At 41.9% G+C, this 23,677-nt stretch overlaps 1 protein-coding gene across 1 annotated transcript; it reads right to left on the reverse strand.

Annotated features, from left to right (window-relative positions):
- Positions 1–1,099: 1,099 nt before the first annotated feature.
- On the reverse strand, positions 1,100–23,348 carry CRTAP (cartilage associated protein). The gene is made up of 7 exons (XM_082499576.1): positions 22,865–23,348; positions 19,250–19,399; positions 18,487–18,658; positions 15,641–15,769; positions 13,883–14,028; positions 11,452–11,535; positions 1,100–1,874 (listed from the first exon to the last, which is right to left on the reverse strand). Exons 1-7 carry the CDS (start codon positions 23,315–23,317, stop codon positions 1,815–1,817), a joined length of 1,194 nt encoding a protein of 397 aa, XP_082355702.1. The 5' UTR covers positions 23,318–23,348; the 3' UTR covers positions 1,100–1,814.
- Between the last annotated feature and the right edge of the window lie 329 nt (positions 23,349–23,677).

A 23,677-nucleotide genomic window follows, 5' to 3' on the forward strand; every position in this document is an offset into this window, starting at 1 on the left:
TACACACACCTCCAGCAAAAGCAAACTAGGGACAAACTGGAGAAGCTGCCCCAGCTGGGTATTATCATGCACATATTTCATGGGGAAGTAAGCAATAGTTTACAATCAACTACTTGTAAGTTTTAAAGGCAAAGTTAAGTTCTTACATAAAATTACAATAAATGGAGGGCTAATATTGTGTGGAACAAAAAGCGTAAGGAAATCTGACACACTCTCTGTATGTTCAAAGCCAGATTCTGGTCTTGTTACCACAAGTGGAGCTGGGTAAATCTCATGAAGTTAAAAGGCAAGAAGTTAAAAAGATAGATTTTAATTTTGAGAATACAATGGTCTGCCCATCAAGTTCAGCAGATTAGTTGTGATTTATATTAAAGAAGCTAAAAAACCCAATCCAATCTTCCAAACATCTTTCACATACAAATTGAACGTTTTGAAATGTTTCACTGCTGTCACAGGCTGGAGGACACTTAAACCTCATCCTGTGGATTCCCCTTTGGATTCCCCTTCTCGTTCTCTGTAGACACTCAATAGTGTAGACACTATACTTCTACATAAGCTACGGCAGCAACAACTCAGCAAGGTAGTGTAGATCATGTTTTGCCTTTTTAAAAACCTAAAGCAGATTTCGGTTTTGCAATTCACTTCCACTCAGTTGAATGTTTGGTCATAAAAGCACTGAATGCTCTTTTCTCCCCTTGATGTAAGCAGGATGAAACCACTTGCAGAACTTGGTCCTTAAAATTGAAAGAGGAAAGCAAAGGATGAAATCCTGGATACTCCTCTGAGGTCAATGGGATTTCTTCTCTTCAGTAGCCTTGTGCACTAATTCACTACTCATCTCTAACACAGTATTTTGGGGGCCTTCAAAGTACTTCTGTACAGGACTCTGCCATATAGTTAATAAAAGTGTCAGGAATTCATGTGCAAGTGTTTTTCATGATTCCACTTAAAATTGCCTCAGTCTCCACCTGTACTTACTTTTGGATGAAAACTATACAGATAGTCCCACAAAACAGAAAAAAAAAAACCATACAAACTGTTTTCTACAGAAGAGAATACTAAATACATGGACCATAATTATTTTATACAAGACTGGCCTCACCTCACACAGGAACCACAAGTTGTTTCAATAGAAAGAGTAAGAAATGGTAGGAAGAAGGAATTATTTATTATTCAGTTCTAAGTGACCTCAGTTTCACATAATGGAATGTTATTTAGTTTTTAAGAAAGATCAACACTGCTTACAGAAATCTTCAGGCAATTTTTACAAGATCGCTAGTTGTGCTTTGTTAATCATCTTATTTCATCTATTTAAATGTATCTTAACATCTTTCAGGTGCACTGGGGTTCAGTATCACTTTATTCATCATCACAGAAAAAGACATATATAAATAATACAATACATAGCTCAGAAAAGAACTCTCATGTCTTCCGTGGTTCATAATCTGAAAAAAGTTCTTTGGAATTTAGCTGTACTGTTATAACTTTAGTGGAACAGCACTGAAATGAGGAACCTTAGTGTTAGCCCAGAAAATACAAATAGGCTGCTTTGTTGTGTTTGTGTAAAGGAACGAAAGCTCACAAGAAAAACCCATATGCACCAATTGTGTAAAGGCACAGTGAAAAACCATGCTCACGGAGGAGTCAGTGCAGCATGGAAATGATCTTTCAGGAGTGGATCTTGTGACATAAGGCGGAGCTTAAAGGAGCAGCTTTGAGGTATATCTAACTGGAACTACAGGTGACCAAAAACAATAGTAAGGACCAATGGTGAGTGTTCACTTCTGTATAATACTTCGTGGTGATTTCACTCATCAGGATTCCTTCTTTTCCTCTACTTCTAACAGCTCATCAAGGAATTCCACAACTTCACCCTAGAAAGGATTAAATTTAACAGAAACAAGTTAACCCTGTACTGCAAAATCCGTGGAAAATTTTAACCATTTTAATCAAAAAGTAAACTCTAATAATAGGTGTCTAAGTATTTTTTAACACCCTCCATACAGACGCTAGCACAACAAGCCTACAAAATGCAAATAAATGGCCCATAGAAGGGTAGCACAAGTACTTGTGGTGACATACAGACCTTAAAAGAAGGAAATGCTACACTCTACAGTAAATCCTCTTGTACTTTTCCAGGTATTTAAATAGACAACGAAATCCTCAAACTTAGGAAGTAGAGGCATAAATGTTTAAAGCACTTGATAAATTAGGAAATTATTAAAATACCATAAAACATTAAAAAAAATTTAGAAAGCTTCAAAATTCAAAGCAAAAGTGTTTTGTAGAACCATAACTTTGACTTTGCATCTGTCTGCTCTAACTGTTTACATCCTCTATTATACCCTTCCACACATGCCTCCTCCATTTTCAACCACATATCTTCACATGCCACGCTTCAACACAGCAAAAACATAAAGAACCTAGACAGAGATACTAGAATGTTTTCCATACTGAAAACAAATACTTTGGGTTTAGATTCAGACCAGAAAATATTATATTTACAAGCTCCACTCTGCTAATGCAGGGTACCAACACAAGATAACAATCCAACTTTCTTTATTTAAACTACTCCTGATGTGGTTACATGTCATACACAGTTCAGAAACAACACTGCCTGAGATGTGAGACCCTGTGGGAATGCCTGTACGTATATTCACTTTTTGATACAATTCAAATACTGAGCTTTAAGAGGGGCGGGTGCTCAATGTTACATTTCCAAGCTTTTATTCTAAGAACTGCAATGTTCTCTTAAACTGTTTTAACTGTGTTTTTTTTAATTTTCCTGTCCTTCATTTCTTGACATAAATCTATGTTCTAAAAAGGTCTTAAGGCGTCATTTAGGCTTTTTCCAAAACAAATCGTCACTTTCTGATAGAAAAATATTCTGTGTGAAAATCTGATCAGCTCGTACTCACTTTCGTATTTAAAATTATGAGAATTTACAACAGTTATGTTAAAAGCAAGTCATCCTTCCTTGGATGCTCATTCTCCCTCTTCCCTTCACCCCCCATTCCAAGTCTTTGTGAATGGTATCAGGCTTCTGACTCTGCTTGATGAAGACTGCAAACAGTAGTTTACAATCTTAATTAAATTTTAAGCACATTTTTGTCTAGAAAGGTATTCCTTAGGAAGACAACACCTCCCATACACATGCAGTTTAAGACTCAAAATTGTACAGTTTTCTATTTTGGTGATGAAAGGGGATTAAAACCTTCGTCAGTGAAAATAATAAGAAGAAATAGAGAATTTTTGTCTATTTTGAATACAACAATTGTATTATGGATATGGTGATTAAAAATATTAACATCATATTTTTCAGAAGTGTGATTAGCAAGGAGAGAATAATGAGAACCAAGCAAAGAAAAATAAAAGCAGGAAGAAAGCTGGCTGAAATAACTGCTGCTCTCGTTCCCTGCTTCACAGTTCCATCTTAAAAGACTGCTGAGTTTTTGCAACTATGAAGTGGTTTTAGCAAGTCCTGAAGGATGGCAATATATTTTGCTTTGAATTTGTTCAAAACATCTAAGTATCCAATTCAATAAAAACACAAGAAAAAATACCAGCACTTTCATATTCCCTACTTGTCTTCCTGGTTGCAGGAAATCTGGCAATTGGAAAACAGGAATTCGACATTTCTGCACGTTTTCCTTTGTTAGAAGTATTTTGATTGCCTAAGGAGCCCAATCGTGGGAGGAACTCAATACCACTTCACAAATGCACATGAAGAAAATAGCTACTAGGTCCAACAGTCACTACGCAAGCAGCTGAAAATTACAGAGACAGAGGCACAGAGGACTTCGGATCAAGTTTTATACCACAGCTCCTAAAAATGTGGGCACAAGCATTTGGGTGCCTCTTGATGGACAACGGACAGGCAGCTCCCATTAACTCTGAACAGTTACAAGAGTGGGAATCCAGGGGTCTACTGTGCTACTGTATGGCTACTACAGGGACCCCAGATCTAGTTCAGACTGATTCTTTTACACCTCAGGATCATAGCTTAATGAAAGAATAATGGATATTAAAAAGGATTTCTCTCCTTGATCTACCTGTGAAGACAACCCTCAAAAGGTAAGAGCCTGAGAGCTAGGGTGAAAGGCATAAGCATCTATTCGATGATCTGACTAGATGACCCAGATTAAATATAAGGAAGACATGGGGATTTCAATATTGTACCTTTGGTAACTCAACCATATGGGAACTTAATTCCATTCATATTATTGTCACACTCATCAGTAAGTTAGGATATTTCAGAAGACACAGAAGATCCGGACAGAATTCAGTTTTTTTCTTCTGGTATGTCTTAAAAATCAGAAACACATAAGAAGCCCAAATTTTAAACTGAAAAGGATATTTAAAAGCAACAGTACTTGAAAAAAATTTGACTGAAATCTGAAAACTCCAGTGCCTGAAATCAATCTCTAAAGTAAAGTACGACAGAAGCTGTTGCAGTCTAATGAGAAGTACTGCGGAGTAAGAGAGGTTGAATTATGGCAAGAATAGCTGCCGAAACAATATACATACAGAAAATATGCTGCAATGCAACCGAATAATTGCCTGGATGTTGGTTATTTTTGAAAAGGCAAAAACTCCAGATTACAGTTAAAGACAAACAAAACCCGTAATTAAAATATTTTTGCCTGTGCCTTCATGGTCAGAATGTAAAACATTTGCAAGTTGTCCATACTGTGGTTGGCAGCCTAACGAAAAGGTGACAACACTAGGTTAGAAGAGCTGATCGCATTCTCACACTAGCAGCTATGACGAGATTGATCACTGCCCTTGCCCCATTAGCACTCACTTGACTTCACATCAGGCATTTTGCATGACTGAAGTCAGCAAATATTTCACAGGTGTTCATTCCAGGGAAAAAGCCTCCTGCCCGCTGATACCTAATAACTTTGTGCTGTCCTGCAGACCTGGAGTCTGAAAACGATTCTCTGATACTATTTAAGTATTCAGTGTGACAGAGTTCCCCCCTGTTACCCGGTATGCTCTTTGGCTCCTACCTACCTTAATAGGAAGGACAGCAAATTTTACATGCAAAGTCAGCTGCAAACCCATAATTTTTTCTGCTGCCAGCTACTAGAGATGACAACTGCCACCCAGCTCTAATGCAGGTTACATAAATACGCTGCTCAGACACAGTGCTGATGTAAATCAGAGTTGAGCAATATATGGCTCAAAGCGTGATGTAGCTGTCTGGCTGGTAGCTCGTAAATCAGTACGTGAAGTCTGACTAAGCTCAGGGAAGAGAAGGGTTTGCCGCCAGACCAGCGCATGACTGATAGTTAGGCAGCCAACAACTGGAAAGCACGCACATCTGGACTGCTTGGTCAACTGCAATGAAGCATGTCCTCGTTAGCAAGCTGGCCCTCGTTCCACAGTCGCTGCCTCCTGGTTTGCACTGGAGGCCAGGTACGCACTGCAGGTACAACAGCTCTGCTGGCACCTCATGACCTCCCTCCCTGTGCTGCCAAACTCATCCCTCTCCAATCCAGGCACAGTCAGTGGAAAGTAGGAGTTGCAGCAAGGATGTATGGGAAAAGATGGGGACACGTATAGCCTCAAATATGGGAGCCACAATGTCAAACAGCAGCAGGGGAATGCTCCCAGACTGGTGTGAGAGGTAGGAAGAATCAGAAGGTGATCTGATTGACTGGAACCTCTAATTATCTGTCAGATATGCAAACTGAGCGCCCTTGGCTTAGATTAACAACTGAAGAGGCACAAACTGAAAGAACAAGTTTCGTACCACAGCAAGTAATTCAAGAAAGCTTTACAGAGGGTAGGTGAGCAGGCGGATTATAATAAAAATAATTTTAAAACAGAGTTCTTGGTCAATTCTGAATAAGCTAACCCAGGCTAGTGAGATTGGTGCACTATTATAAGCGAAGCTAGAGCATTTGAAAAAATAAGTCCTAAAAAGGAGAAAAATGCAGAACTCCTCACTTATTACCGCAAGCTGAGTGTCCAAGACCAAGGTACACATTGGGCCAGGGATTGTTGCCGGCCCTTCCTTATGTAATAATAAATGCTGCATTCACACACACAAAACACAACCTCTTAGAAGAACCAGCTGTACTTTGGAGACTTCTAGCCAGCTATTAAAACAAACAGCAAAGAGGAAAAGCTACCAATACGTGGCTCAGTTATGGCCCACTTGAGACTGATCGTCCAGCACCAACTTTTCTTTCAACAGCAGCATTTAAAAATAGTAGCAACCGTAGCAGTTGTAGTGCTCACTGACAGACCCAGACGCTTCGCCTTTGGTTGCTAAGACTAAGCATTGCCTTCTGGGTAGCAAATATTAATCATTCATGGGTCCTTGCCTCCACCTACAATCTGCTCTGTCCTTTCTCAGTGTGGACTGGAAAAGTTCTGGGAAAAAACTAGCTTTCTGGCAATAAACCATACTTTCCATGCAGATCTGCTGGTGGCCTTTTCTATAGGGATTCCACATGCACTGCAGTGGGATAGCCTGTTCTTGAGGGAAGCAACAGAGAATATTAAAATAAGTGTTCTAGAATGAATTAAGATCTACAGAAAAATATTATTATAGACATGCTTTCATGCATGATTATCAGTGAATACATAAGAAACAGCCTTTATCCTAACTCATCCAACAAACTAAGCCTTAAGAGACAATACACAAAGCAAGAAGAATTGGCTGGATCTTTGTTTCCTTATAATCTATGACCTAGAAGGAAAATATTTATCCCACAAAATGTCCCCCGGCTGAGCTTCACAGTAAAAATTCAGATTTTGCTAAAGTTCAAAGACTTTAATGACTGGAAATCTGTTCAACACTGAAAGTAACAGATTTGATTTCCTTATGTATTGGGTGCAGGTGGCAAGGTTGTAGTAGCAGAAAGGGTTGGAGGGGTGACCTTTTGAAGAACAGTCAGGGCTGCTCTGTAACTAGGGAATAATTGTCCTGTAACTGCCCTGGTTACAAATTTGAGTAACTAACGGGAGTGGTGACAAAGCGTTAGGTTATGGAAAACAGTGGATTTTGTTCAAGGACAAATAGCCATCTTGCAAGACTGAAGACAAAGGTTTGATATGGATAACTGTGGAGGATATGCGCTCTGTGGGCCTGATAGAGCCTGGAAGCATACACCACACAGCCCACCGGCCAGTGATATTTTTTGGGGAGACACATTATTTCACGATAAGACTAAGGCATGTGTCAATGAGTGGCTCAGCCTGAAAGGTTTATTCAGCCTTCAACCAAGAAAAAGTTCCTTGATCTAACCTTCAGTTAAAACACGAGAGTTCACTATAACCACCTCAAAGCCCTCCTAGATCCTCCACGAGCAGTACAGACCAGGCTGGACATTCCTCACATTCTAGCAGAGGGGGGGGAAAAAAAATCCCTCTATTCTTCATGCAGAAAAATTATTTGGCCCTTAACTTGTTTATTTTCCAGATACTTAGTCCACAGTGTGACCCACTGTCACATGCTGTTAGGGTGGGTTTTTTTCAATATTAAAAGAGCTTAGTTGTTCTTTATTTGTATGTTAAGTACTTTCTCAAATATTTTTCCATTTCATTTTTTAATGATACATTCTGAACATGTAACTGTTCTCTTCACATATACTACAAGAGATTGCAGTACACTGCAGTTATTACAATAGTATTTTACAGTAATCCAATAAATGTGCTTTCCTCTTAACATTTTTATAATGCCTATAAAACATGAGTCAACCCAATTTTAGAGCAACTTCAACATTGCTCCCATTGCATTGAAAACAGAAGCCTTCTAGTGACCTTTGAGGGAGGTATACTTATGCTCTCTTGCCTGCTTTATGCTGCCCACACAAGCTTAAGAAAATCTGGGCAGGTAAAAATTCCTCCTAATGTCAGTACCTGCAACTTGGGGACATCCTGCCATTTACGCCCTATCATCCTTGCAACTTGCTGCGGTAGGTGGTGTGAATGGAAGGAAGAACACCTTTGACCAAGACACACATGCTACGGTAAAGGAGCAAGAGGGGAGAGCTGGAAGCTTCTGGAGATCCAGGCACACAGGGAGTATCTCCACTAGGAAGCGATGATGAAAAAATTCTGGTTTTTGCTTTGAAGAAGCATACGTTGAACAGGAACCATTACAATGCCATTTAGCTGCCAGCTCCCTCTGAAACAGCTGCCACCAGCTCTTCTCAGTGTAGCGGTGCTATTGTAGCTGTGCTGGTCTGCGGTCACAGGCAGGGAAGGGTTTACAGTCTGCATTTACAACTTGCCATTACAAGCACACTTGTGTAAATCATTTGAACATATGCAAAGAGTGAGTTAATAAAGATGAAAATATGTTATTAGTGACTGCTGAACAGAAAAATAGGCTGAATTCAGGTTATTATTTGGTATCTGTAGTCCACTGGGCCCTGTGCTTTGATGATATTCCATATGTTCTCTTTCCACACATTAGTTCAAGACTTATTCTCCTTTGCATCACACTTAGGAATGGAGCATTTGAATTTCAGCTACTATACACACATTATATACAAATAAAAAGAATAAGATGCCAAAAAAGTGGGTCAAAGCTCCAAACAGTTTTTCAGCTACTGATTAAGTACTGAAAGAAAAATCCCATTGTAGGATCATCCCAGCCAAACACTTGTGGCTGTTATGTAACATAGAACAGCTAAGTAGCTATCCCTGAAAAAAAAATTCCTCAAGAACACTGATTTTATGGGCCAGAAACATGTCTCATACAATTAGTGTAGTGATGAAGTTATATCTACACTAGCTGAGTATCTGGCTCGTAACGGCATTTCAGTTTGCTATGTAAATCTGTGCAATACTAGGAGTTGTATCTATTATAGCCCTTATGCATTACATGTCTGAACAGAAATCAAAAAGCTTGACTATAGATGGCCAACTAAGATGACAACACTGTGTAATGTTCTTTTAACTTCACTGTGGAAAACTGGAAGGATATTTAATAATAATTACTTTTAAGAAAAAGTAATTTGTAGCTAGTTGGCGCTAATATTCTCTGTCACCTCTACTATGTTAAATGTTTGAACTAGAGTTTTTCATTTCCTTGTGGAAAAACATTAATAAAGTAACACGAACAGGACAGTATTTCTTGCAGTGACATATGCAAAAATCATTACTGCATGTTCCAGCCCCTACAATTACTGCAATGCATCATTGGAAGAAACCACATGTTCTCACTTGCTTTGCTAATAGGATTTAAAAAGACACTCGGATGATCTGGGAGACAGGAGTACTGAGAAGTCTGAATAAAGTGAGATTCTCCACTTGGGAATAATGACATATTTGCATAGGAAGAGATCCTTTTGCCACATCAATCCTTTTGCTTCACACAAGGAAACAGAATGATTTTTTTGTGCAGATTATTTTACGGGCTTGTTGGCCCACAAGCAACTTCACAGACAGCAAACATGGACCACAGGAGCTCACAAAAGGTATGGCCTATGGCCCAAGAAGCACATGGTTTGAATAAACAGAGCGCTCTAAAAAAAGAGGTTGCCTCCATCCTTAACAATTTTTAATAAAGTTTTTACTGTAACACCTTATCTGGGGTTTTCATCAGTTTTCAGCATTCCTATGGAATAAACTTTTCTATCCGTGCCAGGAGAAATATTAAAAAAAAAATTCCACTTGCACTACCAGGTCCTGCCCATACAGCAGAAACTGCAAGGTAGTGATTTTACCTTTGTGCTATTCCTGCTCTGTCTGGACTCCCTGGAAGGCTCCTGCAGCCAAAGACAAGTTCTGGTAGCCAGGGATTTATGAGTTCACTACCAAAAGCCAGAGCCAAGCCAGAGCATGGACAGCCTCCATCCCTCCCAAGTTCTTCAGCCCAAGTAAGGAAGGGCACAGAAACCTTTCCCCAGGAGAACAGAATGGTAACTTTCCTAATACGATGAGAGTGGGGGGTAGGGATATCTGTGGCATGACCAGGCCCAGTAATTTTGGTTGCTTAACCCAAACATATAATCCAGTGTAATGTGACTTCCTTGACACTTTCCCAAAAGCTTAATTGACGTTTCCACTGTACCTCCCTCCTGCAGATTGCAAGGTCATTTATAATTGCACTGGTGAAATGGGCTACAGGAATGAATGTGAGCAAATAAATGCTTGTTTATTCTATACACAGTGCACAAGGCTGAAGATTGTTTCTATAATCCCTTCTTGTAACAACATATGGGGAAAGCCCTCACAACGAGGTGTTTCTCCCCTTCCTTAATTACTCATCCCTGTGTATTGAAGCAGCAGATGTGAAAGGAGAAAATTACAAATTAAGTTTATGCCTAACATAAGAAAACATTATGGGCAAAGCACCAAGCAACAAGAGAATGTAAAAAAAGTGCTCAAGTATTTCACACCCTGATGAAAATCCATACAGACTAGTTCTCATCTAAGCTTAACCTTATAACAAGCTTATTAAACTGTCTTTCACAGAGTTTTATCGCAATGGAAAGTCTTCCTAAAGTCTGGTAACCTTGCAATGGAATTTTACGTATAGAGTTGTTTTCAGGTCACTTGCATACTGAAGGCAGCACAGACATGTTATTACTTCTCCTCTATAAAATATTACCTCTCCCTATGTGCTGGATAACATAAAAATTACAAAGGTGATTTTTTTTTTTTTTTAGCATAAACCATTGTTCTCATTTCTAACTAAAAAAGATCTCAGCAGTGCTCATTACAAGTACCCTGCCCCATGCCATAACTGAACACAGCTCCTTGCCAATGCCAGCAATGAACTATTCCATCATTTGAAGACTTTTTTAAACCTTTAAATGAAAGGTTCCAAAAACAAAGTCAAACAAAAAGCAATCCAAAGTCTCCTTGATTTAAACTTTAATTTCAGCTGTGGGAGACAAAGAAATGCTCTTTCAATAATTTAACTACATTTCTTGCACAAAAAATACACTTTACATATTTCCAGTGTAATAGTAGTCATTATATGTTATTAGGCCATGAATTCCAACCATTTAGGAAGCAAGACTGGGTGACCAAAATGTGCAGAAAAAAAACCCCAGATAACAAGACTTCAGTTTGACAAAAATGACAATTTAGGTGGTTACTTCTGCACAAAATTATAAGGCCCTTTAAATCTAATTTAAACAGCAGAAAACAAACCCCTGAAAAACGTTAGGTTTAAATATATATACTGCTTCTCTGCCCCCTGGTGTCATAGCTTGCAAAGTGCATTTTCTTTTTTTGTGGGCTCAATGCATTATATTTACCTTTGTGTTAATACTGCCCATATTTTTTTTAAATGGTACGCGGTGTTCTTTGAGTTTGTTTCTTATATTCCATTTACAAAAGAAAAGTTTGTGATAAAGTGGTCAAGGTACAAGAAGATTTTTCCATATTACCTAAATCCTGGAATTCCATCTACGTATCATCTTCACTTTAATGGGATTGCTGGTTTTCTGACCACAATTTCCTTTCTAGAAAACTCACCTCATCATCATCCATCAGATGCTCCTTTGCGAATTCATACATTTCCAACTGGAGTGTGGTTATGTTGTGGTATCGAACTGCCTCCTATCAAAACCCAAAATTTCTATGTTACTTTAAGGTAGCAACACAGGGGAGTGTCATCACGTGTCACCTGAAACTATTCCAGTGAAGTCAGACCCAGACTTAGTAGAAAACCCAGGGGGGGTTATAACGTTTCAGAAAGGAAACAGCAGAACAACAAGCAGCGTATCCAATGTCTTCTATGGATCCTTCTAAGCACAGGCTCCATCGGTGTGAGGAGAACAAAGCACTCTCCTCTTTCTCATGTTTCAAAGCATTGGCAAGTCTGAGAATAAGGAACGAGACTGCCAGAGCTGAGCAGCAGCCTGTGCCTGCATTCCAGCGGGCTTTGGACGTGAGAAAGCCTCTGTCTCCCAGTGCGCTGGCGTATGGCGGCAGGCAGTTCTGGGAAAAAGAGACCCTAAGCTATTTTGCACGATAGTGACTCACCACCCCAGCTTGAGTCTGGGCTAGGGAAATTCTGCACATTCACCCACCTGTCCCCTCCTCGCTTCCCCGGCTGGTTGCCAGAGAGCACAGTTCAGCCCAGTCACCTACTCTCGTATTTGTGAATACCAACGGTAATCTACTTTGGTTATCCCGTTTAACTCTTTTTAGGGAGGAAAAGATGTTCTTGTGAAAGAACATCTAAAGCTTAGCGCCAGGGCCAAATGCTGCTGTCATCCCGTTACCACTTTGTGAAAATAAACCAGAGGCATTATGGTTTCCATGGCAAGTGATTAGGACAGCAAGCAACTTCTGTTCGTCGTTACATGGATCAAAGTACAAGAAAATACAGCTGTGTGCATTTAATATTTAAAAATTAAATTATATGTAGTCCCCAGCTTCTGAGAAGTTATCAATGAAACATTCAGAGTTAATGTGTAGGGCTCTTGTTCTGCCCTCTGCACACATAGGCCAAATCTGTCTGTGGCTTGCAGTTTTACACTGTTACTAACCCTCACTCCCACCACCATCAAACATTGTCTCCAATATGGCTATGAAACACAGTTCTGTTCCCAAAAGCAGTGACAAAGGAGTGGTCCCTTTCCCCTCCAAGCTCAGACTCACTGCTGCTGCCTGAAAGAACCAAATGCATTTTCGATGTCTTCTGTCTCAGCTGGCCCTGCAGGGCAGGCCTGGGTTTCCAGTGTGACATAAGGTGTGTTGCACGTAACCCAACCGCTGTCCACAAGAAAAACACACCTAACTTAAATGGAGTGGTATTTTTGACTTGAGCTGGCTGGCCTGAGAGGAAGGAAAATGACTGAGAGGAAGGAAAATTATCAAACCACTGCAAGCTGGAAGGTGCATCCGGGAACTGCTCTGTAGTGTTGCTACAGATAAAGCCAGTCACCTAAGCACTACGTAGACGTACTGAGCTTTATGCAGCATTGCGAATCAAGGGATGGGCCAGGACAGGTCTTGGTGACTGAGGTGTCTGAAGAAGCAACATGGGAGAGGCAACTGGAACATCACCACTGTTGCTTCAGCTAGGTTAACTCAAATGACTCTTCCAGAGGGAAGTCATGCCGTAAGAGAAAGAGAAGGCACTACATTTAATTTGTGGAATGTGCATTGCTAACGACTAACTACTTGTACAGCACATGCCACTGATGCCTAAGGAGTCACTCAGGTGTCACAAAGCAGTTAATTCAGTTGCATGACATAAATCCTGGCAACAAGAAATTAAAATCCAACTTGATTGTCAGAGTCCAGGCTTCAGGACTCCATAAACACAGAAAAGATGCTTTTAGTGTAAAATTTCCCTGGACATGGAAATTTAAGAACAGCACAGAAACTCATTTTTGGAGTAATTTTTCAAAGCCAGACCACAATCACTGCTGGATGGATTGATGTTTACGGTGGGTTCTTTGCAGCAAGATTCTAACTCAGATAATTAGGTGCAATATGGTCACGAACATTTTTCCATCCTCATCCACCCAACTATGTTCTAAATGGAGTAAGTGGAAAGTGAGTTTAGCTGGGTTTATTAAATCCGAACACATTCCATGCACACAGAAGCTGAAATAACAAGCAGGTGAGCAACTATATGTTGGCAAATAATAAGCAATTGACAAAAGCCTGAATGTTACTGGGGTGATCCTTTCATCAGGAGATTTCAGGGGCCAGCTGCTTGATTTATTGAGGTAGATGGAGATATAAATAGACATAAGTGGCAGACAAGTACCAGCATGAATTTACTTGCTGTCATATCATATTATATCCTATTGTAGTATATTTCAACACAAAGGGAAGAACTATAATGACACTCACCATCCCAGAACCAACAAATAACCCCCATTTCCAAAACCTCTGACCCAGTGAGTTTCAGGAAAATATCTGAAGGCATTTTAAGTTATTCACCTACCGATCGGGGCTGAAAATCCTCTTCTTGAAGTCCCCACTTGTCTTTGTGGTACTGATAATATACCATGTTCTGTTTCATTACCTCATCTTTCTGGTCAAACAGAAGGTAACTAGCAGCACAAGAAGCTGCATTCTTCATGTCATTCACTAATTAATAAACACAAAAAAAAATCCAGATAAGGTAAATGAACAAATTCCTACTATTATCCAAGCTCTGAAAAGCTCAGATGGAAACAGGATCCATTTTCTACCTCCCCACCAGCTGCACAGAAGAAAAAAAATAAATGCTTCCCAGCAACGATATGCTATTTCTGTGCTCTGAAACAGGTTAAGGCCATGATTCAAAAATGGGGATTTACCTCTGATGGTTTTCCATGAAAATCCCAACCAAATGTCCCTCCCAGGTATCCCAGTATCAGTGAGGTAACAGCCCACAGTTTGGTGATCACCATTGGGGCATTTATTAAAGACCAAACAAAAACTCAAATTAAAAAAAGAGACCCCTTCTTTGTACTAGAATTGACAAAGAGGGAAGAGTCAATGTGTAAAACACAGTCAAATGTGTAAAATGTAGTCAAACAACATAAGCAAAAGTCATTAATGGCTTGCTGCTACATGGCTGGACGTGTCTTCCCTTTGATGTTGGAGCCACAGGAGTAGCTGTAATGGCTACATGTGTTCTTTACAGTGAAAGCAGTTCCTCAAGAAACCACAAAATCCACTGAAGGATTTACCTATCTAATGTGTAATCACTGAGCATCAGAACAGTACAATTTCCGCCAAGTGGTTGCCTCTTTCTTCAAAACCCATTTAGCCCCATCTGCATCATTCTAACAGGGTTATAAGAATCCACTAGATAAAAGCAAATGGCATGAAATATTCTGTAGGTTTTGTCTGTGGAAGAAATTCTGAATAGTAAATTGAAAATTGAGTGTTTATTCCATAGGATAAGTGGTGTTACGTTAAATGTGTTGCCTTGAAGTTACAATCTTTTTTCTATCTAACTGAATGAGTTAGAAGTTTAAGAAAAAACTTCTGTTAGAGCTATACATTCAGCTGCTTAACAACCATGTGGGCCTGACAGCTTGATGACCATGGGTTTTGGGCACAAACCATGGGTTTTGTACACAGGTGTACAAAATGGGTCTGTGACATTGCACATATTCCAATGTCTAGGAAGTGGCTGACACTGTTTACCCTAACATGTTATATTATGAGTTACTTCAGAAAGGCAGAAGCGTTGGTGTATCATTTAAACATCTGAAATACATACAATGAATATTTATCATTTATATGGACATTTATCATTTATATGAAACTCTGAAAAGTGTAAGCAACTTTGCTGGCAGTAGGTATCACATAAAGGATGAAGGGCAATGATGGATCAGATCACACTTAGTCTGTAACTTCATTTTTCCAATGCCCAAGTGGAGACCAGTCACAACCATGCATAACTTAAAACAGAGGGGCAAAATCCAGCCTTTACAGGACTTATGTTCAGCAATTCATTTTGTCGTGGATAATTTTATGAGCACAGGCTCTATATGTAATGTTTATCTCCCATGTCTGTTAACTACAGTCATACAGGGAGAAAAAGATGCCAGGCAGCTCAGACTTTCTGACCCAGAGCAGGTTAAAATGCAGATTTTGGAGGCCACTATTTACATCCTAAAGCAATATAACTAGAGGGAAAAGGTTATGAATGGAAACTGTCCCACATCATCCCAATGTTATTTAAGCACATTAGATCACCACTTACATTTATAATAAGCAAACTGCAAGTAATGGTACATGGTGGCCACAAATTTCTCAACAACAAAGCCTCCTATAATGGGTGTCAGGTTACTCTCGCACTGCACTTTGCATGCAAGGACTTCAATATAATGATCTAGAAGGAAGAAAACAACAACACAGGATATGGATAGCGCACAGCGAATTATTAGAACCCCTCCCATCAGCTACCCATTAAAGTTTGGCTTTATAAAGCTCTCCTGAGTCCTGTGTGTCCGGATCTTGCTGCCTGGAAGTACTGAGCATCTACAATTCCACCTGAAGTACATATCAAGTACTGGTACTCAGCCCTTCTGTAAAAATCACTGCAGTCTGGACTTGAAATGCATCAAAGCTGCAATTCCCAAGAATTAAGCAGTTAGGTTTTACTGACACCTACAGGCAGTCTGTGGTGGTAGGTTTAGATAGAGCGTTACGGAGTATTTCAGATTGAACGTTTGGAAGAAGTTTTTCACTTAGGGCGGTAAGGCACTGGAACAGGTTGCCCAGGGAGGTTGTTGAGACCCCATCCCTGGAGGTGTTCAAGGCCAGGCTGGACGTGGCCTTGGGCAACCTGGTCTAGTGAGAGGTGTCCCTGCCTATGGCAGGGGGGTTGGAACTCTATGATCTTCAAGGTCCTTTCCAACCTAAACCATTCTAGGATTCTATGATTGCGTTATTTCCTAATTGTGAACTTAACAGTGCTATCTTTTAAGTTTTAAGAGTCTTTCCAATTCATTAAATTATTCCATTAATAAGGTCCACATGATGCTGAGTACAACTGTGTCACAGAGAAATACAGCAGGTCACTGCAAAATAAACCTCCAGAGATGGCCGCATTTTGTGCCTGCAGTGTGGATGTTGTAAAAGAGAAGACAGACATGAATATGCTGCTCACTACAGAACAATTTTCAGCCACAAATGTTTATGTTCACAAGCTTACCCGGTCTACAAAGCTTGCTACAATGGGACAGGACTAGAAGTGATCTTATCTTTAAGAAAACACATTCCGAGAAAACCTTCCATCAAAGAATTACAAGTGTTTTCGGGATATATAACATTAGACAAGAACACTGAACAGAAATCTTTTAAAGCCTTAGTTTCTCTGTTAGCCACATTTGGCAGGTGTACGCGGGTTATCTAAGCTTGCGCAGCAAATCTGTGATCAAGGTAAAAGAACAGCAAAGGCCTCTTCCCATTTTTATCTCTGACAACTCCTCATATGAAGGATGCTGAAGCTAACCACAAATGATTGGCCAAATGAAATTACCAGACCCGTCTTTTAGCTTTGGAGCTTCCAGACACAGCAGCGTTCAATTCCAGCCAGCATTTAAAGTCAGAGACACAAGTCCCTCAGTGAAGTGATCCCATACAATGAGGACAGCTGGCTCATTGCTCAGGGATAAATATGTACCTGATGCAATCACCAAATACTTCTGATGAACAGTTTTTGCTACATCTACCTTCTGCAGCAAAAACTTCAGAGGCAGAATATATCTCCCTGGAGGAAGAGCACAGTTCAGCCCAGGCAGTGCAAGTACATTTGAATTTTCTTATCTCAAGAACAAAATATTTGAAATGCATGCAAATGGCTGTGACGACATCATGCAGTAATTCCAACCTTTCCTTCTCACCACTACTGCTGGGAATTGTCCTTTTCTTCCAAGGAGGAAGAGGAAGGATGACAGCAAGCGCCAATTACAGCTGAGCATGGACACTGTGCTCTCTACAGTGGCTTGGAGGTTATCATGATGTCAGGGCTCTAACCCACTGGGGTCAGACCTTTACCTGCTGTGATTTGACCTTCACTCCTTATCTGCCGCCCTAGGCACCTGCCTGCTTTGCCCAAGAGTTAAGCGTGGCTTGCAGAATAGCCTGCCATAGCTATTCCACGTCAGCTGTACTGGTGGATACCAGTGCCACATGGTGAGACACTGTGGACCTGCTTTTGTACTTTACATCTATGTATCGACATATTTCATAAAAGTTGCCCCTCACCAACATATCTGATGGTGTTAGGACAAAAAGTTGGGCTGCTTTTCCCCCTGGCAACTTAGAAATTCTGTTGCATTTTTTGTGTTTTTAAGTTTGTTGAGAAAACATGCAGGCATTCTCCACACAAGTATTATGAACAACACTGAGCCCAGAGCACTGGAGAAATTACTTGTTTCTTTCGCTACCAAAGAGCATAGGAAATGTGTGCTGCCATTATGACAACAATCAAAAAAGGTGGTGTCCCTTTTTCTTTGTAAAGCAATGGGTTTTTTTTTTAAGCTACATACTTAAGAAAAAGAAAACTTATCTGCTGGTAAAAATCTGTAGGAAAGATGAAAAATAGGCAACAGAACCTTGTCATATTTATGAGAAAGGAGATACATATCACTAGGCATACACAAACCCCAAAGCAGATTTTGAAGGCAAGCTAACCACTGACCCTCAAAGGTGGCCAAACTGATATTGAAAGGATGGTCAAGAGACCTGTCTGGATAACCATTGCTAGCTGGATGGAATAGTTGTTATTAATTACACATCTGTCTTATTCTGACATGCACTTATATTTCCATGTTAACGTAAGAACTCTCTGTTCTGATTTTCTGACAGCCCTCATTTATGTTACAGGGATAAAAAAAGAGAAAAAAAAAGGGAAAAAAAAGTAAACCAGAACTCAAGCAGTTTTCAGTGAATCTAATAAACTCATATTGGCTTGAACTGAGCAGGGGGCACCACGTGCATTTCACACTGCGAACTGAGGAACAGGACTTTGGTAGCCAATCCTACAGATAAACTGAAATGCGCTTTTGGGACATTTTTCCTTACTATTTCCTAACCACCCACCTGCAATGGAGAGATAGAAGTCTTTAAAATCTTTGATCTCTCGGGAGCCTTCACAGGCTGCTGTACAGTCATCATAGGCTTTGAAGAAATCAGGAAGAGCCAGCTCCATGTCCGAGATAGATGTTCTCCAGTTCTCACCATTGTATGCTCTCACAGCCCTCACAAAGAGATTCTGAAAAATTGGCAGGAATGAAAACCAGCAGTACTGATCTGTGGAAAGCTGTGTGTAAATTCAAATTCAGTTAATGACGTCTGCATTTTTGGATTACTGTATAAGCTGTTATGCAACTAATGTGAGGACAACAGATATAGATGACTAATGGATTTTACCAGAGTATGTAATTCCATTTCAGATCAACAGAACAGACTGCTGGACAGTGTGATTGTAAAGCACAGGTTTTGACAGACATTTTCAATGGAATCTTAAACGCAAATGTCCTAGTTATTTTAAGCTGTACTGCTACAGCACTCATGCATTTCAATAACTCTCTGCACCTGCTTAGCTCCAGTAGTGATCTGCATGTAGTATCTTTCAGGTATGCCACTGGCTGTGATTTCCTGTAACTTATGGAACAGTGAAAAGCATGAGAGGTAAGAATTACTGAATGCATCAAGAAGGCAGAACAGAGATGATGGAGGAAGACAGCAAGAGGGAAAGGAGAGTAAGAACTGAGAACACGCAAGCAAACGAGATCCTTGAATCTCGCACAATAAGAGGAGTAATAGAAGAGTTCCAAAAGACCAGACTGAATAAAAAGCATACCTCATAAGGCTTTGTCTCCAAGTCTTTAATATGCTCCTCGGCATCAGGTATGCTCTTATAGTAGGCCATATTTCTTTGCATCATTTCATCATCTGGATGCTTCAGAAGAAATGTGTGAGCTGCTGCAATAGCTTTTGGAAGATTATTAGCCTAAACAGGGATGGGGAGAGGAGGAAGAGGGGGGAAAAAGGTTAATTGGAAAAAAACAGTTTAAAGTTACCCAGTTTTTGTCAGACTTTCCTGCAGACTCTATATTCCCAAACTTACTTCTACTGAAACCACAGCCCCAGCAGATACAACGGCACAATAAGACTGATACAATTCTTCTCAGTTTTACTCTCAGCTGTATCACTAGGAACATTTTTTTTTCATCTTAAAAGTCTATTATCATGGCAAATAGCATAGATGATGACTGTAAATCAAAAAGCAGATTTTTTTTCCCTCCTCCCTCCCCTGTTCATAAAGCTGACAAGGAACAAGATTATACTGTTGCTCCTGTGTGGAATTAATCAGCAATTACTGATGCTAATCTATGGCTACTGGGCAGTAGTCATCACTTACCATGTTTACATGGTGTTTATGTTGCTAGCAGCACAGAAGACAATATTACAGTAATATATCTTCCTGATGGTGTTACGAAGTTACAGCAAACAGCAGGGACTTGCTCAGTAATTGTGTCCTAATGTACTACGTGATTTTCTGTACCTATTTTTAAACTAACTTTAACCCTGTGAGAGATACTTTGTGAACTGTGTATTCCTCATTAAAAACTGCATATCCCAAATACATATGTACTTCTGTGTCCACATATTTATATATTTTTTATATATGCATATTTTTATAAATTATATAGTATGTATAGACACATTTAGGAAGAGTGAGAGAGAAAGTAAAAGTCCCAAGTATTTTTGAAATGTTAAAACCTTTTCCCTTGTAAGCCAAGACCCATACCAACCCATTCAGCGTATTGATGTGTAGGCGATATAGTTCCACCTCACATCTGAAATAGCTTAAGGAAGTGTACATATAAAACTATGAGCAAGAATCACAAGCACGTATGCACATGCATGCTTCCGTTTGCCTCCATAAAAGGTACCCCTTCATTTCAGAAAGAAACCTGAGAGATAGCTGCACCAAAGAAAAGACTTCAACCCGAACATGAGCTCTTGCTGCTGTGCCGCTATAAGTGTCCCGGCGCTGGAACTCTGCCAGCTGCCCTTCCTGGCTGTCCCAAAACTATGCGCTTCCAGTCAGCCCAGGCGGTGCTAAACGCAAAGGGAAATCTCAGCTGCACTTTCGTCAAATGCCTGGTTTCTTTTGTGCTTTATATTTTAACCCTGTTTGTTGGTAGGCTGACAGGTCTCTCATTTTTGCTTAGTCCATAATTCACTCTTAGTTTCAATTTTAACCAACTAAAAAAAAAAAAGCTTTTGTAGAAACACATTCCTAAGTGAACTCAGTGGCTACGAGAAAGCTCCCTCCAGAGGAGCAAGCAGCAGCACAGAAACATCTACTCCCAGGATCTAAGACGTGGCAAAATTTCACTGTTGAACCCACCTGAATAAACACATGGTCACTCTAAAAAATGATGTAAAGAGTTTCCCTCTCCTTTCTGCTTATATTATAAATGCTGTAGGGGGGGTGAGGAAGTGACATTCCTTTCTTCAGAAAACCACCAGCCAGTAAAAAAAACCCTTTGTGTGTAGCAGTTTGTACCTCTAGAAGGCCCATTCAGAACTCCCCCAGTGAGTACCAAGAGCTCAGAGCTGGACTACAGTCTAATAAGAAAGACAACATAAACAACTGACACTAAAGGCAAAACCACCAAACTGCACTGCTCAAACCTACTGCAAACGGGACTGAAAAACAGTTTAAAGGGAGAGGGAGGGGTTCCTCCAATTTTCCTCTCACATTCCTGCCTGCCAGTTACCTAACTGTATCAGAAATGGTAACATAGGAATGGTTTCTGCTGTGATCCATACATTGCAAACTTTGTACGTGCCACAAGGGGGGAATGAATAGTTAAAAGTAAGGCAAGAAATGGAAATATTTGTGATGATGTCATTTTGGTATTTGAAAAGGAGAGGAGTGCCTGCCCACTCTGTTGTTCAAAAGAAATCTCCCCTGTTTGATACCTTCTGTTCTGTGTGTGCAGAGGCTTTAATATATGCAGGTAAGTTCTTGCGTATGGTCTTAGGGATGGCTTTAAATGCACAGAATTATGCCGGTGCGATCCTGTGCACGTGGATACTGTTCCTGTTTTATGAGCATACATTTCCCTACTTCTGCTTGTGCAATTTAGGGAAACCATTGAATATTTTCATGAGAAAACAGCACCCCTACAAATAAGACACAGCAACAGTTAAGATGTCTGTTTGCAAGCAGCAATCTCAAAAACAATGCTCAAGGATACAACCATATATAATGGACACGGGGATATGTTGGGAGTGAATCCCTAAAGGAGAAAACAACCCAACCAAAGAGTGCAGCTTGTTTTCTCCCCCCACAGACGTCCCATTTATTTGAAATGCAAGTAATTGCAATATCATTTGAGGGGATGGCATGAGGGATGGACCTTGATTTAGAGAACAGAAGATGAAGATGAGAAGGAGGAAGAAAACTGTCAATTAGATCCTGGACAGAAGGATGAGAAGAAGTTAGAAAAATGGGATGAAATCTGTTAATAGAGGTGTGACCCCCCAGTCCTGGCTGATCCAAGAGCAGAGTAAATACCGTTCCAGGGCCAGCATTAGTGTCACGCTTCAACAGCCAATTTTCGCTTTATTCCTTCCCGCAGGCTGTAACAAAACTGGGATTTTGCAGGCATCAGGGTATCTGCGAGTCACAGGCCGGGGGCTGCTGCACTTGAAAGAACTGGACCAGAAAAGAGCAAGCGAGGAAGATGGACGCGCTGAGGGAGAGGAAGCAGCGAAGAGCACTTGCAATAGTAGAGTGGTGACACGTAAGGTCTGAAAAAAGTTTCAGAGAAGACAGTAAGGCGGATGGAAAGATGAGAGGGGCAAGGGTAGGAAGAGCACATTGACAGGACAAGGAGGCAGGGTCCAGTGGCTGTGGGTCTCAGAACTGGTGGCACTAATCGAGGGGATGCGCTGGATGAATTGTGGAAAAACTGGTGAAGAGCAAGCTGGATGGTACAACGTGGGCAAGGAGGGGGGGAAGACAAGGCACAGGATGGTGGCGCTGTGGGTTACACGAGGTGGGTGGCAGGAAGGAGCTAAAGGACTTTGCCGGGAGCAGATGCTGAGGTGCAGGCACTGGGGAGCCCGACCAGGGAGGAGGAGAAATGGAGGCGGGATGGATGACAACTGGTGGCTAAACTGGTGTGGAGGAGGCGATGGGCCAGAGTAACCTGCTCCGGGGCCAGGCAAGAGGTTGGCACGACAGGAGCCTTTTCCAGCGTTGGCCGCACAAGGCACCCGCGTCCATCGAGACCGTGCAGGGACGTGCCGCGCTGTCCCCCTCCACTGTGACACTGACAGGCACACTTGGCTTGGCTGGAGGGTGACACCGCACCAGGCCGAGCTTGGGGGAGCCTCGAGTGTAGCGCAGAGAGACGGGACGGGAGGGAAGAGAGACGAAGGGCCGGGGCCTCACCTTGAAGTAGGCGAACTGCAGGTACTTGTAGGGCTCTCGGCGCTGGAAGTCCTCCAGCAGTTCGCGGCCGGGCTGGGCCTGGCGGAAGGCGGGCAGCCCCTGCTTACAGCGCCGCAGGCACTGGGCCCGCCGCAGCACCCCGGACAGGAGGCGCAGCTCGGCCAGCGCTTCCCCGGCGGCGGCGGCAGCGGCGGCGGCGGCGAGGGGGGTCTGCCCGGCGGCGCTGCAGTTGCGGTGGCAGAAGGCCTCGCTGTCGCGCAGCAGGCGGTAGAGCCGCATGCTGACCTCCAGGTAGTTGACGCTCTCGGGCCAGTTCTCGGTGCTGTACTGGTCCAGGCCGTAGCGGTAAGCGGACTCGAGCGGCATGAGCTCGTCCCGCGGGAAGCTGCGGAAGCTGTAGCGCTCGTACTGCGCCCCCGCCGCCGCCAGCAGCGCCGCCAGCGCCAGCCACATGGCTGCGCCTCCGGCCGCCCGCCGGCCACCACGTCGCCGCCGCCGACGCGGGGAGAGGAGGAGAGAGCGGCGGGGACCGGTGGAAGGACCGGGGAGGAGGGCTCCGGAGGAGGGTCGGGTCGGGCCGGGCCGGGCCGGGCCGGGCATGGGGGCGGGGGAAGCCGGTCCGGCCCCGCCCCGGGGAGGGCTGTGCGCGGCCGTCGGGGGGAGCAGGGGATGGGGAAAGCGGGGCCGGGGCGGGCTGAAAGCGGCGAAAACACCCCGGAATTATTGTGTTTTCAGCACAAACCCAGCACGTAGCCCCCGCGCTAGCTACCGTGAAGAAAATGAACTTGTGCCCCGGCCAAAGCCAGCAGAAGT

Source organism: Vanellus vanellus, assembly GCF_965231255.1.
Source record: "Vanellus vanellus genome assembly, chromosome: 2".
In the NCBI taxonomy this organism is placed as follows: Eukaryota; Metazoa; Chordata; class Aves; order Charadriiformes; family Charadriidae; genus Vanellus; species Vanellus vanellus.